This window comes from Neopelma chrysocephalum, unplaced genomic scaffold (genome assembly GCF_003984885.1).
Source record: "Neopelma chrysocephalum unplaced genomic scaffold, ASM398488v2 Primary Assembly neopelma1_82, whole genome shotgun sequence".
In the NCBI taxonomy this organism is placed as follows: Eukaryota; Metazoa; Chordata; class Aves; order Passeriformes; family Pipridae; genus Neopelma; species Neopelma chrysocephalum.
The window spans coordinates 3090593-3108068 of NW_020897744.1; the positions used below are offsets into that span (position 1 = coordinate 3090593).

A 17476-nucleotide genomic window follows, 5' to 3' on the forward strand; every position below is an offset into this window, starting at 1 on the left:
TGTATGAAAAGCACACATTTGAGCTCAGTTCCTGCTTGTTCTGACCAGCTCAGTGCAATCATAAACCCAAGCTGCCCTACCCAACCCTTCCCGGCAGTTCCCTCAGCCCCCCAAATCCAGGAACACACACAGCATTTTCCAGATCCTTTGTGTTCTTGTGGGAGTGGGTTCAAGCAGACCCACAGAACCAATAAAGCAGGAAGTGATAAAGATCACACACTGAATGTTGGGGTTTTTTTTTTTTTGCACCTTGCTTAAAGAACTGTAAACAATTAAAGCCTCAAGTCAACGCTGCTCAGCCTCTACACACCCAGTGCACACAACGTGATGAAGCTGCAGGAATTCTATAAACTGGGATCTGTGGGGAATCAAGTGCTTTAAACTACTGCTAACACACACAATGTCTTTGAAAAAAACCCCACAACTTAGTACATTTCTAGAAACAGAATTACAGTACTGACGTTAAAAACAGTTTCTAAGGCTCAGACTGAGTCCAAAAAGGCCTCTGATTGGGTTCATTCAAGCTCTTATGTTTGGACTGCATGAATGCAGCATAAGAATGATTGCAGCAAGACGTCCACAGGTAATTTCTACATTTATTATTTTTTTTTATACCAAAAAAGTTATGTGCAACAAATAGAATTCATACATATTTACATTGTTTTACCTGTTAGCAAAATTGTATCCTAAACCTCTGATATAGAATCTCTCAGCCTGTATCGATGAAAGGAACATCTGCCCAATGACTCCATTTCAATGGGTGTTTAATTTGGAGTTTAAAGCACTAGGAATAAATAGTTGATGGAACATACTATACAGAACAAACACCTAATATTTAGGCCATGCTTAATACAGTTTTATGGTAACAGAATACTTCATCTTTTCTGGAACAGTTTTGTCTAGTTCACGTTTAAACAACATTGGCAGAATCAAAGCCATTCAATCTCTGACTTCAGCCCATATAAATTAGGAGCATCAAGTGCTGCCTGAAGCACCTCACCAACCTCCTGGAACAATTGAGAGACTCTGTACAGCAGCAGACAAACACTACAGAATGCAGAAACCTCCTCACAAGAGATCTGTTGCCACTTCAGGCATCAAAGGTGGTCGGGAATGTTTCATTGGCCTCAGCATCATGAACACTTTACACCGAGAAACTTCCAAGAACACTCATTTCCTCAACGAGACTTGAATGCTTTGTTGGCCTTTAAGAGTAGCAAGTACCTTACAGTAAGAGGATTTCAGGAATGTTTAATTCCTAAGCAGGTTTTGGGATGAGGTTGTTTTGACTTTCCAATCCGCTCCTCGCCGAGGAACTTCCAACTGAGAATATTTGGTGACTCTGAGAGCCAAAGAGGGGGAGGAAGGACCCAAATTCAGAACCACTGTTTGGATATTGTGAATTTTTTCCCTCCATTCTCATGAGTGTTGAAACCACAACGAGGATCTGTGTAACGTCCCCCTGTCCCTTGCCAGCCCAGGTATTATTTACCTGTGTTTTCCTGTATCCTCAAGATTTCTCAGAATTTGCCTTTGGGTTTGGAAGGGTGAAATCAGAATCAACCACACGTTTCCCACCACGTTTGCTTTGGCTGGGGCAGGCAGGGGGGGCACTCCTCTGATTTCCATCACATCACAACCTGTGCCATTTTACTGGAAGAAAGATGCTGTTTCTATCATTGGGAGCAACAAGGAGAGTCAAAGAACTGGAAGCAAAGAGGTCCAAATTTCTACTGCTAAGATTATTTTGCCCTTTATTCAGGCCAACTGCATTTCTGAAGCACGAGAGAGAAATAGAAGAGTCAGGCCCGTTTCTAGCAAATCACTTCCAGTAAAAAGTAACTGCAAGAAAAGCACACAAGACAGAAGAGTTCACAATTAAGGATCAGATTTGCAAGTCTGTGCACAAAGTGTAGCTGCAAATTCTTCCAGAGACCAAACTCCAGTTCCATTTGATCCCTACGTGCACACAAACAAGGACTGCAGACACGACTGCTGGAAATCTGGCCCTAAACATTTTTACTAAACAAACTGAATTAACAGACTATGCCCACACAAACAAGCACAAGACACAGTGAAGTTAAGTCAACACCAATACTTTCAGCTGATGGGGCTATTTTTCCTTTTTTTTCCCAGAAAATGGACCAAGTACTCAGTGATTATACTTGTCTCCATGGCTGCTTGTTCTGAGATATGAGCACTGCCACTGACCATTTCAGGCAGCACGTGTTCACCTCTTCCTTGGATGAAAAAAAAGATGCCTTAGTGTAGATCACAGGAATGCATCAAAATAAATCTATACCACATATTAAACAGTGATACTGCCTCAAGGCTTGTGAGAGAACAAAGCCAAGCCTTGAGGGACCAGTTTAACATCATTCATTCCCCTCATATCAAAGTTCAAGGCATTTGAGAGACAGAACTAAACATCAAGACAAGCTTTAACTATACTCTGGTCAATACAAAATGCATTTAATGAATTGTTGTCTAAAACTGTCAGACAAGAGGGACAAGTAATTTAGTGTTACATGCAACAGATGTTACTCATACCACAGAACTCTATACATAAAAGCAGTTTCCACCTACATCCTTGATACAAACCAGAAAATGACTTCAGTAGTAATTTAAATACTATTTTGTGGATTCAATCTAAAAATTTGCTCTACGGAAACACTGCATGTTTCACAGTCAAGTTTATCCTCAGCAACTTAGTGTTTATAATCCACTTATCCATACAACGGAAGTGTCTCTCTGACATTCATGTTTGAGAAAAAAAATCCAAAAAGTAGTTAGATTAATTCTTTAAATAAATGGTATGCAGTTGGAATTCTCCATATTTAGAAGCTGACAAGGGCAAAAAGCAGCACAGCACCAATTACAGAAAGTAACTGAACCTACACATTTTGGTGTCACAGAGTCTGAAACACAAATATTTTACTTTTCCAAATGGCCATCAACCTTTTTTAATTAAACTGAAACAATACTGCTACCACTTCTCAGTCTAAAAACTAAACCATATCTCTTAAATACTCCTCTATCCCCAGCAAGTTTGCTGGGAATTTTGTTTGTTTGTTTGTTCATTTTTAAAGCAAGGACACTTCTGCCTGCCAAGTTCAACACAAAGTATTTGGTTTAAGATTTTAAGACAGAAGGCACTTTTAACATTCAGCCTTAGAATACTGAGTGCAGAAACAACATGTACAATTTTGTTCCTTTAAATCCGCAGTTTAATTTTTTTTTTTCCCAATTAGTTATTAGAAAGAGCAATGATAGCACTATATCACATTTCATTTTCAGGAGCACATTTACTCACTTATCCCATTAAACAGCTTGCCCTTCCAAGGGATCTTGTGTGTGTGTGTCAGGCCTAAAGTTCATTTCCCAATATAGCACAAACCAAGGATCCTGACGAAGATCAATTAAGTAACTGCTTTTTCAGTGCACGACTTGGTTATCCCGCTCAGTCAGTGGTTTCCACTGCAATTGCAATCCTATACTGCAGCATTCATAGAACATCAAACATTAGTAACACTGGCTGGCTGACCACAGCTTAAAAATGAAACAGCTCTGCATGGAAACTGAGTCCTTTCAAAGAACACTTTGATACACCAACCCCCAGCCTGCACAGAATATCCTGGTGGCGGCTTCCCATCGACCACACGAAGCTATTTTCACTCGGTACAGAATTAACGAGGTTGTGGTTTAATGAACACACTTCAGGTTTCAGCTTTAATTCCATTTTTCGGTACTGGAGACAAAAAGAAAGACAGAAGAAAAAAAAAAATGGAACCAACCCCAAGCATCATTCTTGGGACAGCACGAGCAGTGAGTGCAGCAACTCCGTGTTCTCTTCAGAGGTCACTTCTTCCATCGTGTCAGTCGACTGTGAGCTGAACCCTCTGACAGCTCCTAACAAAACCCATTGTACAGTGAGTTCTCCAGGGATGAAACCAATAGTTCTAATTTTATTTACAGTGTAAGTCCTAGTCAAATCTAAGTCCATCAGCTAAAAAAAAAACCAAAACGAAACAAAAAAGTAATACACATACTGTAAACATGGCAACATTAAATATGGTGATGCTAGTCTAGAATATTTAATGTCATGATCACATCTTGTTATACCTGAATTTATATACAGGATATTTTATAGCAAGTGTTACCCACTTCACAAGTGGAGGGGGAAGAGAGAGTCTAGGTTTTGCTGTGGCTAAAACTCCTTCAAAGTAAAGTTAAAGCTTGTCTTTGATTGTATTAGAGCTTTCTTTCACAACCACATTTAAACTGAAGATTAGCACAGAGAAATTATCGGGGGCCCCTTCAAATTTATAATTAAAAATTCAGTTATGATTCTCGGGGAAAGTGTCTGATATGGAGAATAAAAAATTACTGCAAAATAAACTTAATGGAAGTTGGGTCTTCAGACTGTCAGTCAAGAGTTCAAACAGGGGTTATTCCTGTTTGGGTTGGAGTTGCCGTTTCCAGGCCTCGTTCAAATAAACTAGTCGTTTGTAGTTGATGATAAAGAGAATGAAGTTCAGCAAATATGTGATGACGCAGACAATGCAAAATTCCTTCAGCACGAAGTACAGAATGTATGCCAAGTACAATGACCCTACTACAGACACTATGGAGGATGTCATGAGGATTAGAGCTGCTACTGCACTTGCTGTCATACCTGCAACAAGAGAGAGAGAGTTACTAGGGCTGCTCTCGGCCCCCCTCCACACACAGCACAAAGCCTAAGCACTAATTCAGACTGAGGGCTCCTCAGCAAGTCTGTCTTACAGAAAAGTCTGGTTAAAACACCACGACAAATCAAGACAAATCACTCTTTGGAGGGGAGCATCTAAGTTCTGTCTGACAGTCCTGTGATAAGGAGTATGTTTACATCAACCATCCTCTGTATTCCTGAGTTATGGGAAAGTTACAGGCTGATCAAGTTATTTCTATCAAAATTAACAGCTTTATAGCAGACCACATAGTTACCAACATGTATACAACACATTTCATGCACTTTTTTGCCTATTACTCCTGCAAAACTTGTAAATTCCATTTTTATTTCCTCTCTTTTCTATCATGCAATCCGATGCTAAATATACTGAAGTGAAAATACCAGCACAGAAACTGTCTTGACACCTATATTATTAATAGCATAGCAGAGGAAAAATGCAATTACTCTTGTTATCAGTTGGGTTTTTAAGCCCTTTGGACAGATGTATCATTAGGATGGTGCTAAAAAAAAAAAGATATAAAAATCACAAGCATTTATCTGATTTCTTGCAGATTGTGCAATCTGTATTGCACTCCTCCAACACCACAGACCTGCTGCATGCTTTAGGCTTTAAGCAGAATTAATACTTACCAAGTAGCATTTGTAGTATATAAAACACGAGTCCAAAAACACTGTTTGACTGATTTATTGCACTGTCCTTTCCAAAGATGGAACCCAACAGACCGAATCCTCGACCCCATCTGTAAAACAGTGAAACTAATTAACTCCTGTTTGGGCACCTATTGCTTTTACATCAGTGTTTTCAGTCCATCTCTGTTGGGAAAAGAAAAAGAGAAAAAGAGGTACATATATTCTGACATGACCACTGGAGTCCTATGGGAAGTTCAGGGTTATGCTGGAAAACCAAGCAGCTTGCAACAGGGGGAGCACTTTATCCACAGGTACAGCTTTGTCCCACACCTGGCGGATTATGAAGTTATTCAACACATCAGAAACTACAAGTTCACGCAGCTGCAACTTCAAACACCACGTTTGCTTCTGTTTGAAGCTGTTTTGTCAAGCACCCAACAGCTTTAGCAGTTCCCTCCACCACAGCAAGTTGGACACTTGGTCACTAAACAGGGATGATGGTAGAAGGGGTAAGGATTTGTTCCCAGCTCTGCCGGCATCAGAGCAAGCAAACCAGAACATGTGTTTGCATCTCAGCTGCTCCTGATCAGTCTCTCACCTCAGGAGGAACCCCAATCTGCCAAGCAGACAAGATGGGGATGGCACCAGAACAAGATCCACAGACCTTGTTTGTCAGAGCACTGTGGGACACTTTGAACCAACACCTGAATTCCCCACAAAGCGACTTTCAACTTTCTAGTGATAAGACAGAAAGCAGCACAAGCCCTACAAAACTGCTGCTGCAATGAGGATAAAAGATGAAATTACCAAATGTATTTGTGCTAGAAACCAGGAATTTGATGGCCCAAGGCAGATCATGCCATTATTTGTAAAAGTAAAGTGAGGACCTTATTTGTTAGTGTCACTTGAAAATATGAAGTTAATGCTATCCAACAGGTAACTTAACTCACTTACAAGAGAACATCAGGATATCTTCCAGCATGATTTTGGAGCATCAAGCCAAGCACTACACTTGGCTTGGTTCCCACTATCAGGTTAACTGCCACAGAACTATGTAAAAAAGCACCATTCCTCACTCCTGTTGCAGCAGAAAATGCCAGTGTGCTACATTTATGCCAAGAAAAGTGCAGTTTCTAGATAATTTCTTGTACTAGAGGCAATGCCCTGCTAAACCAAGACACAGCACAGGTCTGCTCTCTGCACAGGGCAGGAACATTGCTGATGTAACTCACCACACATCTGGGATCAGTGACAGGCTACCAACACATGACAAGCAGTTTCCTCACAGAAAAAGGGACCACAGCAAGCACAGTTTAATACCATCTCCCAAACACTTCACAGTCTCACAACCATCTGTGGAGTATTTGCAAAACATATTCAAATTAATAATTTTAATTGCAGACAGTTACTAAATTTGAATTAACTATTATAGGCAAGTCTTGTGCTCTTCTCCCCAAAAAATCCAGCAGAAAATTAGGTCCCAATTCCAGGAAAGCACATTTACTGCATAAACAGTAAAAAAACCAAACAGACTTTCAACTAGTTTGGTCTCAAATCTTGTAAATGAGTGAAGTGAAACTTTTGTGCCAATATAAAGCTTCAACCAACGCTGCTTTACCAGGGGACAGTGGTTCAGCATTCCCGAGGCTGCCAAGGGTCTACAGACAGGGAGCTGTGGGAGGAGCAGTGCAGAACTGCCTGGCTCCCTGCACTCATCCCAGGGCACTTCTGGGGCTATGGAAAATGTGGGGGACACGGCTGATTGCACCTCCTCCCTGCTGCACATGAAGGCAAACAGTCCCACTGCCCTGCTTGTGGGCAAAGCAGGATCGAGGATGGATCCCAAAGGTCTGGAAAAGCTGCAGACAGAGATGTGATTGCAGCACTCACAGAAAAGGGAGCCACACTTCCCAGAGAGGGATTTAAAAAAAACCCCAAACACCATGGAAAAACAGATCAGCAAACATTATAAAGAAATACTGCCAATTCCAAGGAATCTCTGCTATGATGAGATTTTCCTCCCACATGTTGAATGTTATCTGGATTTTAAGTGAGAACTGTTTATTTTTTGGCCTTCCTTTGCTAAGATGTCACAGCACATGGAACAACTGTCTCATGTTCTCCAGCTGCCAAAGGCAGTATTAAAGAGCCAGGCAAATACATTAAAGGTATCATCCTTTTGCATTTAGTAGTTGATTTTTATTTTTCTGTATTACTACAGTTATAGATACTTCAGCTTACTATCCACAGGTGAAATGTATTATTCCAGTCTCCAAGTGAGACTTCTTTGTAGGGTGACATTAAACTGTGTCTGAACACACTCAGGCTTTCTGTACCAAGAGACTGCACAGCACAACTCCGAGTGTGCCGAGTCTGTGATGCTCAATCCCTCCCTGTCCCTGCCCTCCCTGTCTGCTCCCACCTCTGATGCTCATCAGATCCTGCCGTGTTTGAAGGCAAACTCGAGCTTAAAACATCAGAAACTTTCTTCTACAGAACCTGACCCTGCAGTGATTCTGCAAGAGAATAAAATGTTGCTGGTGGAAGGATAACGAGTTCCAGCCCTTCCCTCAGTCAGCACCCCGCGGGATCTGTTCAGAGCAGCAAGGTCAGAGCCCTTTTTCCACGTGCAATAGTTCATTAAGTATCTTGTTGGCCTTGTAGCAGCTTTAAGGACATGAAGTATTAAATTTCAGTCCATGGAGTACAGCTCTAATCTCACATCTTATTCCACAGCCTTGAAGACAGCTAAGCAGCCTGTGGTTTAACATGAAGCCCTTTTCTCAGCCTTATAAGGTTTGAAGTGTGAGCAGGTTTTCTGCATCAAACTGAAAAGTATTAAGACTTTGTATATTTTTATTTGAATCTAATTTCTCTACTGAAGAGGCTAAATCAGCTCTTAATTTTATTGAGGAGGTCCTAAAACCCACTAAAATGCACAATGAACCAAGAACTTCAGCAAGCAATTGGAGGAAGGATAAAAACTGAGTAGGATAATCTTCCTTCTCACACCAAAATCAGGCAAAACACACCTGAGTTACAATAATTGAGAAGTCTAAAAAAAATAAAGCAAACAAATAACAAGAAGAAAGTCCAAATAAAAAGATAAGCTCCAAGAAATAAAACATCAGAAGTTCTTCACAGAACCTGCCTTTCTTACAAAGAACATAACTTAGAATAACTGTTATTAACTTGTATCAATTTTTTTGGATACAGAATACTAAGTAAAATGAACTTGCACTAATGACAGAGTTGCTTGCACAGCAGGATAAAAGCACAGCCCAATATCACCAACTTTTTCCTGGTCCTGCTCCCATCCCTGAAGTGCCAAGAATTCCAGAGTGAGAACTGCAGTGACCCAGGGTGACTCAGAGCACTGTGACAAACACGGGAGCCAAGCCCACTTTCACCACACCCGAGTTTCACTCCTATTAAAAGTAAAAAGCCATCTGAACTAACTACAAGGAAGATTTCAAATAAACCATTAACACATTTTTGTGCATGTTTCAAGTAACTCAACTCCCCTCTCTGTCCAAGACCACAGCCTGCTCCACTCCCCATCTGCGTGCACAACTCTGAATGCTCTTTAAAAAGTTAAATAGTGATTCAAGAAATCCAAGATAAAGTGGTGAGAACCGTTTATGTAGTTTCCCAACATCTAAAATTGAACACTACAGTGATTTCCAGTCCAATATGTATTAGGTCTTGAAAGTTATTATCCACGCTCTAAACAGTGTCCCCTTTGGTCTGAGGTATTTAAAGCTCAGCACTGTTGCATTTTTACAAGTTTAAAGCAGTATTTGTGTTCACCTGCCACTTCTTAACAGGAAAACTAGAACTGAGGTCACTGTGATCCACAAGTGACACACCTCCAATAAAGTCTTACACTATTCAATCATCACCTCTTTTGCACAATTATGAACATGCCCTGTGTTCCAGAACAGCGTATTATGGGATGCACTTTAAACACTTTACCATAATTTAGCTGAGAAACCTCACTTAGTACACTAGTATCTGATCCACTTTAGAGGACAAGTAAACAACCTTCATGTTTAACAAGGTAAAAGCTGTAAGAGTTATCAGTATTGGCTCAAAAAGCAGCAGAATTCCAACCCTGCCAAACACAGCAAGTCAAACAAACAAAACAAGAAGTATTTATTTAGCCAGGAGTTACATTACTGTCCCATCTACTCTGTAAGAAATGCTATATGGTTCTTCTAGCCAAGCACCCCAGTTCTGACAAGTACTATCAGAAGGAGATGTTTTTAACACTTTTGATGAAGAGATCATTCCTCAAGGTGCTTTCCTTCTCCTCAATCATCATTAAGTTAAGAATCAGCTTAACAAACTTCTGAACTGGGGTTTCACCTGCACCAACACACTCAGCAGCCCATCTTGAAAAACCTTCCTGTCCTTTCTGAGCACTTCCTTTTGACCTCCACAACCACCCCTGGTGATGACCAGAATCACATCACCTCGATTTCACCTGGCAATCCTCAGTTCTCATGCCCAGAAGAGAACTAAGCACTGTATATTCATTTGAACATGAAGATAACCATATTAGATGGGGTCAGGTCCAGCTGGCTTCAGATCATGTCCCTGACATCAGCCAGCAGCAGATGCCTTGAACAAGCCTGTATTTCCCAGGTTACATTCCAGTCTCCTCAAGGACTAGTTGCAAATGCTCAAATCCTTCAGGGGACCCAAAATCTGAGGACATTCTGCATTTGTGCAGCAGCAGCTTTCCCCACACATTTCTCTCTCGTTTTTGGGTTTGCTGCAATGAAAAGGGAAAACAATAAAAAAGATTCTGTTTTCAGAAAACTGTAAGTAAAGAACTCAAGTTTTGTTTTCTGAGCAGCAGCAGGTTACTTAAAGCTCCTCATTTCAGGATTATTAATCATCCCATAAGCATTATTTTTGTTATCAACAGCAAGCACCACTTACCACTTTGTAATCCTGAGGGAACAATAAATATAATTTTCCTACAAAAAGGCTACACTTGACAAGTGATGTGCACATTTCCTTAGGCACCACTGGACTTCTGAGATAAGTTATGGTCCAGAATGGAAGTTCTCAGAAGGGAGCAGAGCTGGCCTGTGCTCACACACTGCCTTCAGTGAAAGCTCAGATAAAGGTCAAAGGATCTGGAGCACGTCAGTACTTAGCAATGTTAAGAAACTTTGGTTGCAGCTTCTTTCCAGCTTCACTAGAGGATTTTGGATTAAACCTAATTCATGGTTTCAAGGTTGCTTAGGCCACTCTTAACAGTTTTAATAAATTAAGTAAAAGCCTTCAATTAGAAGCCACAAGAAAGGAGATTAAAAATTCCCATTTGTAAACTTGCCAGGACTGCTCAAAAATTTTGATACACTTAATTTCATGTTTAAATCTATTAGCAGTATTTAGCATAAACAAACGAGATTTTGTTCTATATATCCTCCAGCTCTATTTCAGAAAGAGTCTCTAAAAATCTCACTGTCTAGATCAGCAAAATCTCAAGCAGACAGTAGTTAATTATTTTATAGCAGCCTTTACAGAAGCACAGGCTATTCAAGCTACAAGCCAACAGCACTGTATCCCTTCTACATAATCTCTTCTATTAAGCTATCATAAATGAAGCCTGAGTTTGAACTATAGGCACTTTGTTAAATTTACTTTGCACCAAGCAAAATAATTCTCAGCCCTATTGCAAATTCCAGTCAAGCCAGAAATGATATATTTATGAAAAGCAAAAATACATGTGGTTGTGTAAGCGCTGTAAGGATGGAAAATAAAAGACAAGACTCCCATAGCTTGGGCACTGCTGTGTTTTATAAAGGATGTCCCTCAGCCAGGAAGTATTTTATCAGTCAGAATATTAAATCATCGATTTTCTACTAGAAAGACGGGAGAAGAAAAAAAAAAAATCACTTGAATTATCAGCTTCTGCAGCTTTAGGAGCAACTTTATTGAAGCTGGTTTCTACAAGCATTCCTTAAACACCTTCCTTCCCAGCTCACACCCTCCAGCCCCTGCTCCCTGCCTCCCAGTCAGGCCCCTTATCTCCCAGTCAGTCTCGGCTGGACACGTGCTGCCAGCCCAGCTGGCAGTGCCAGGGCACAGGGAATCTTGGCTCCCAGGGCAGGGTTCCCTTCAGCAGAGGAGTTCCTGTGAGCCTCCCTCCCCTTTGGCACTGAATTTGTCTACTCCAACTCCCCCCTGCCCAATCAACAAACCAGAGGTCCCCAAACCTTCCCTGAGGCAGCAAACCCAATGAATCCAGAGTAACTGCAGAAGCCCCAATACACCTGCTGTCCAACACTTGGGAATACTCTGAAAGGACCACCCACCCATGGTAAATGACAGGACAGATTGTAGCTGAGTTCAGGAGGCTACATTTTCATGTAAACTATTTCTGTAGCCTAAGAACCATGAATATGATTCCTGCTGAATGATCACCCAGTGCTCCACATTCCACCCTCAGTTTAATCAAACTTCTACCTTTTTCTATCCAGAATCAAAGATGCTTTACAAAAACAATTCACTTGGCTCACATGAAAGATATTACTGACTAAAAACCCCAAAGACTTGCAAAACTAATACAATGTTTTTAAAAAGCACATGGGCCTCATTTGTGTGCACTGGTTCACAAGAACAGACTAGACAAACTTCTCCCACTACCTGCATAAAGCTACTTTTAACCTTTGCCACCTTACATCAGTCACTAACTGCAAACCTCAAACATATCTGAATGCCTGGTTGCAGACACAGCAATAAAAAAATCCTGGGACATCAGGAATTTATTACTAATAAGAATGATAACTGCTATATCATGTTCTCAACCTGGAATGAAGTAAACTTGACAGATACCAAGTTTACAGGAACCGCCCCACAACAGAACTGCAGTTTAAAGATCAGGTTAGGAGGAGGTCTGAGAAGTTTGGTTCCATGTCCCATTTCCTCAGAGAATGGGGTTGTTCCTGTCAACCTGATCAGTGCCACAGTCTGCATTCTGTAAGGATGCACCAGAACAGTTCTAGCAAGGTGTTCTTCACTAAGAAACCAGCACAGGTCAGTTCTACCTGCAGTTCCTTACAGCACAATGCACCCCCACCCTGCAGAGGAATGAGCTCTCCACCACTACCCTCACACAACAGAGAGCTTAAGTACTGTGGCACAAGGCAAAGCAAACACAACACTTAAAACAGGTGTAAATTCACTGCTCACAATGATTTATAGAACAACACAATAATCCTCCAGTTGTCACGGACCACCCTTGGCAAACTGCAAACAGACCTGTGCCCAACACACACATTTTACAGACATGTATTTTCAGGAACTACCAAGTGATGAGTTTGGTGCATCCACCAGGAGACACAAGGCAGACATGCAACTTGGTCTAGTGGGAGGAGTCCCTGCCAAAAGCAGGGGGCTGGAAATACATGACCTTTAAGGTGCCTTCCAACCCAAACTGTTCTGGGAGATTAGGATTTTTCAGAACAGGCATTTCAGAGTGGCTCAAACACAAGATGACAACCCAAGACCTCCCCCATTAGCATGAAGTTAGAACAGGGAATTCCTAAAATATGCCATCTCTCAATGAGATCCAATTAATCCACAGATTCTTCAAATCCTATTTGGACTCCAGAACTTCTAAAGACGTTAACCTAGATCAATATTGACTATTGCCAAAGCTCTTCACTTACGCAGCTGCAAATATTGCTAAAGATATACAGTGACAGGTGCCCTTTGGTCCTTCGTGCTGTCTCAAGGCTGTGTCACAGTTGTCACAGCATTAGTGCTCTCCAGGCCACAAAAATTCCTTCAAAAAGAGAGCCACCCACTAATCCCCTCTGCAGAAACCTTCAATTAATCAAGACAGAAAGCAGAAATGTATTAGAAGACCCCAAAATCTCCCAGGGCAAGTAAAAGACCAGAGCAAAAGGCTCTGGGTCTCTGCTTTACAACTTAAAGGTCACATTTTATTTCAAGCTGTAGCACTCTCAACATTACTTGAAACGTGTCTATTGGTTTAATTCCTTCTGTGGAATTACTGTAACAGCAAGACCAGAAATATTTTTCAGGAACTGCCATAGGCCAGTTTCATAAGGCAACTCTTGCCACTTATTTTCAAATATAAGACAGCAATTCATTGAAAACACCTACGGCAATTGCCAATGAAAACGTTTGGTATTTCCCTAATACCTTCCTTTATTATACAGCCCTTAGCAGCTTTTATTTTTAAACTACTTCATGTACTTTTCCCACGATAAAAGCTTGAAATATGCTGACCATTCCTGTTTTGAATAAGGGACACTGGGAAGGTATCGCTCCAACCTAATCTTCTGTATGAGTCAGGCTCTGACAGGAGATTGTCTGTGCTCCTCCCTCTGTGTGCTGGCAATCTTTACATTTCTGTTCCTGTGGTTCTGCCAATACCAGATTGGGCTTAAAAGCAAGACTTTGAAATACTAACAGCTTATTAGTGAAAAAAAACCTCACCCTCAAATACCAGAAAGTCAGCTCAGGGAGGAATAAACTAATTTATTCTAATTATTCTCTACACTTAAAATTAATCCCACCACCATTAAGTGCTTTCTAAAGTTCAGTCCACTGTGGGAGTCAGGACTCAAAATGTGAAGACTGTTACATTCCAAGTTCCATCAGCAAATCCAGCTTAAATTAAAAGTCACACAACTGAATGAACACTCTAGAAGCCAGTAAAAACCACAAAGTATAAGTCTGTCACGCATTTAACTCTGCAGAGTTAACTCTGCTAATCAGCTAATCAAATAATTTCTGACTGCCAATGTAACAGCTTAATGAGGAAAGAAACACATGAAGGTTAAATCCGCAGTACGTGTGGAAAAGCTGGAACACAAGATTCAAAACTCCACTACCCCAGTAAAATCTAAATTGTAGTTAAAACTCCCTTCTAGAAATCAAGTTTCACAGAAACCTTGGTGATGTGGGGACAAGGAATGCTCGATTGAGAGAGAGTGACTGATGGATAGGGGGAGCTGTGGCAACATGGAAAATAAGTTAAATTTCTTCCAATGTTATTCTTATTTTGAAGTTTAATCACTTGCCCTCCTGTCTTACTTTTAAAGCAACAACACTCCTCCTCTGTGTCCTGCTCAGCCTGGAAAGCACATTCTTCTCCAAATATGGTTTGACTGAACAGAACTTGCACGTTCCTTTTCCACAAACTCCTTTTACCACCTGCTCTAATCACCACGAGATATCCTGACATTTGCAATAGGAGAACTCTAAGTATGTTCTCCTAGCAACTGCTGGTGAGATTTTTAGTTCATTTTATCCCTGACTCTTCATATTACTACAAAGAATTCCTACAGTAAAGTATTTCTAGGCCTTGCCATGGCACACTCAGCGTGTCAGCTGCTGCATTACTAATGAACATTATAATTACCAAGCATGATTCCATAATTAGAAATGATTCCAATTATATCTTTAAGTGTTTTCCTTCTCCCAAGCATTTAGTAAACACACATCAAAACTATTGCATCAAATTGCCTGTCTCAGTAGCAGCATTTGCAGCAACAATAAAAAGCTGTTGGAGAACCAATTCTGTACAAGAACGGGCTGCTATGGAGGTGATTTATGATGATTAAATCCCTGTTATTCTCTTTTTGCTCCTGGTGGTGAAAGTTATTTTACTGATGAGACTCACGTGGTTTAATCTCAGCAGCCTATGCATAACTTCAATTTATACAGTTTTATGTTATCTGACAAGTTTGTAGAAGTCTTCTCCCTAGTTAGAGCAAAACTTCTCACTTCAGGACACTTCCCAAACAAAGACATGAACAAGCACCTCCACAAACTAAAGATCACCTGAGGACAGACAGAAAAGTAGAGTTAAAGCCCTCACTCAATCACAAGAGTCCCCTCTCAGACATCCAGAGATACAGATCTCTGTAACACAATCCCACTGCTGTCACCACAGAGGAGGTTTTCAGAATATGAGATCCCTGTGTGTTTTACCTCAACAATTTAACAGCTTCCACCCCGATAGGAGTATGGGTATGTCCTGCACAAACTGGCTTTTTATGATGGTACAACAAGTACCTTGATAAAAACTGGGACAGCTTTTACACAGGTTACACTGAGAGGGGAAAAAAATAAATCTCAAGTGCTCATTCAGCTGAGGGCACTAACATGGTAGTAACAAAATTCTCATTAAAAGAAAAGGAGGAAGCATTTAATATATTTAATACATAATAGGGTTTTGCTCAAGAACCAAAACCCTCCCTTCTCACTTCCTTATAGTGGATGTCCTTATGTGCCTGTATATCTACACATACCCACAGACATACATTCTGTGCTCTGAGCAATTTTGAGATTGATGGATAAATCCTCTTATTTCTTTAGCTGAGATATCTGACAATATGCTTTTAAGAGAGTTTCTTGGCCAAATTACACCTAGAACCATAAAATCCTGAAGGCTGGAAAAGACACCTAAGATCTAGTCCACCTGAAACTATTCCCTGTGTCATGTTTGTACTGGAATCACTTTGAACAGCAGGGCAAGTCTTTTCATTTTTGTAACTCAACCAACTACTTACATGACAAGTCAAGTTAATAGAATATTACAGACTGACTCTCCTAACAGAAATAAGAACCACTGACCTCTAGGAAACAACTGCTAAGCTGACTGGACACCTGCAAAATAACTCAGGGTTTGGGCTGAGCTTTTGCTGCAGAGGGACTCAAGTCTGTCTTGAATGAAGCACTTCCTCTGTACCACAAAACCGTCAACTGCGCTGCCAGGTGACATTTCAATGAAAACGCAATACGAGATACCGCAATTAAAACCACCCAAAGCAAACCACCTGCAATCGCCCTTGTTTACATTGGCCTCAACCTCCACTCACAGCCACACCACTCCGCTCTAACGAGCGTTTACCACTAAAACGCCCGTCGCTGCCCCTAATTGCCACTGATTTCAACACGGGAATTGCGGGTGCCTCACTCTCTGGCCCGTGGTGATCCCGAAAAAAGCCGGTGATCCCGAAAAAAGCCGCTCCCTCACCGGCCCTCCAGCGCTGGGGCTGCCCCGGCCGGGAGCGCTGACCCCCCTCCCCCTGCCCTGTGCCCCCACCACAGGCCCCTCCGCGCCCGCACCCGCTCAGGGAACCTCCCCGCACCCCCAGCGCCCCCCGAGGCCCCGGGGGCAGCGCTCCCTTGGCCGCCCCGCCGGCGAGAACGGGGCGAGGGGTGGCCAGTCCCACCCCCGCCTCACCTGGAGGTGATGGCGGCGGAGCAGCGCACCCGCTCGCTGAGGTCGCACAGCGCCTGGTAGTGGCTGTCACGGCCCTTCTCGCGCTCCAGGTGGCAGGCGTAGAGGGACAGCAGGATGCCGGCGGCGCACACGGCGGACCGCGCCACCCGCTCCCAGCGCGGCACCGACACCCGCAGCAGGACGGGCGCCGCCATCTTTGCCCCGTCCCTCCGCCTCAGACCGCGACGCGCGCCCGGCGCCCGCGCCCGCCGCGCACGCGCTCCCGCCCCTCATTGGTCCGCCGCGCGCTCGCGCGTGCCCTTCATTGGCCCGCCCGCGCCACCCGGCCCCGCCCCCCACCCCCCGCCGCTCGCGCCGGACGTGGCGCCTCGCGACGACGTCACGTCAGGCCGGCAGGGGGCGGGGGGGCGAGGGGTGTGCGGCGCCCCCTGGCGGCCGTGGGGGGGGGGCGCGCTGCAGAGCGGCTTCGGCCCCCCCACGCCCACCCCCGTCCCTCACAGATTTCTACAGGAAAATGAGCTTTTCCCCCTTTTTTTTCCCTCAGATCTGAGGGAAAAAAGATCCCTCAGGTCCGGGGAAACTTGGCAGCTCTGAGGAATGCTGCGAAGGTTGATACGGCTGATATGACCCTCGGAGATAATTTGTCGCTTCAGTATAACGTGGATCTCAGGCAGGTTCTCCAGTGAAGCTCCAGGTGTTTTCCATGGTTTTGGACAGAATGAGCCTGCAGACACACAGAGCCCATCTGATGTGCAGAGAGATCTCCCTGAGGGCCTGTTAACATTCCCAAGGATTTTCTGGGATGTGTAATTTGGACAAGCACTATAAAAAGCACATTAAAAGTTTGTTTATCCTAGCATGCACCATAGCCT

At 42.6% G+C, this 17476-nt stretch overlaps 1 protein-coding gene across 1 annotated transcript; it reads right to left on the reverse strand.

The window, feature by feature from the left end:
• Positions 1 to 2451: 2451 nt before the first annotated feature.
• VKORC1L1 (vitamin K epoxide reductase complex subunit 1 like 1) lies at positions 2452 to 16814 on the reverse strand. The gene is made up of 3 exons (XM_027690753.1): positions 16605 to 16814; positions 5363 to 5472; positions 2452 to 4675 (listed from the first exon to the last, which is right to left on the reverse strand). Exons 1-3 carry the CDS (start codon positions 16796 to 16798, stop codon positions 4449 to 4451), a joined length of 531 nt encoding a protein of 176 aa, XP_027546554.1. The 5' UTR covers positions 16799 to 16814; the 3' UTR covers positions 2452 to 4448.
• Between the last annotated feature and the right edge of the window lie 662 nt (positions 16815 to 17476).

Coding starts and splice junctions, on each gene's coding strand:
- VKORC1L1 (XM_027690753.1), bottom strand. CDS start 16,798: ATGGCGGCGCCCGTCCTGCTGCGGGTGTCGGTGCCGCGCTGGGAGCGG. Junction 5,473..16,604: donor TCCGCCGCCATCACCTCCAG/GTGAGGCGGGGG, acceptor ACTGTTTTACAG/ATGGGGTCGAGGATTCGGTC. Junction 4,676..5,362: donor TATACTACAAATGCTACTTG/GTAAGTATTAAT, acceptor CTCTTGTTGCAG/GTATGACAGCAAGTGCAGTA.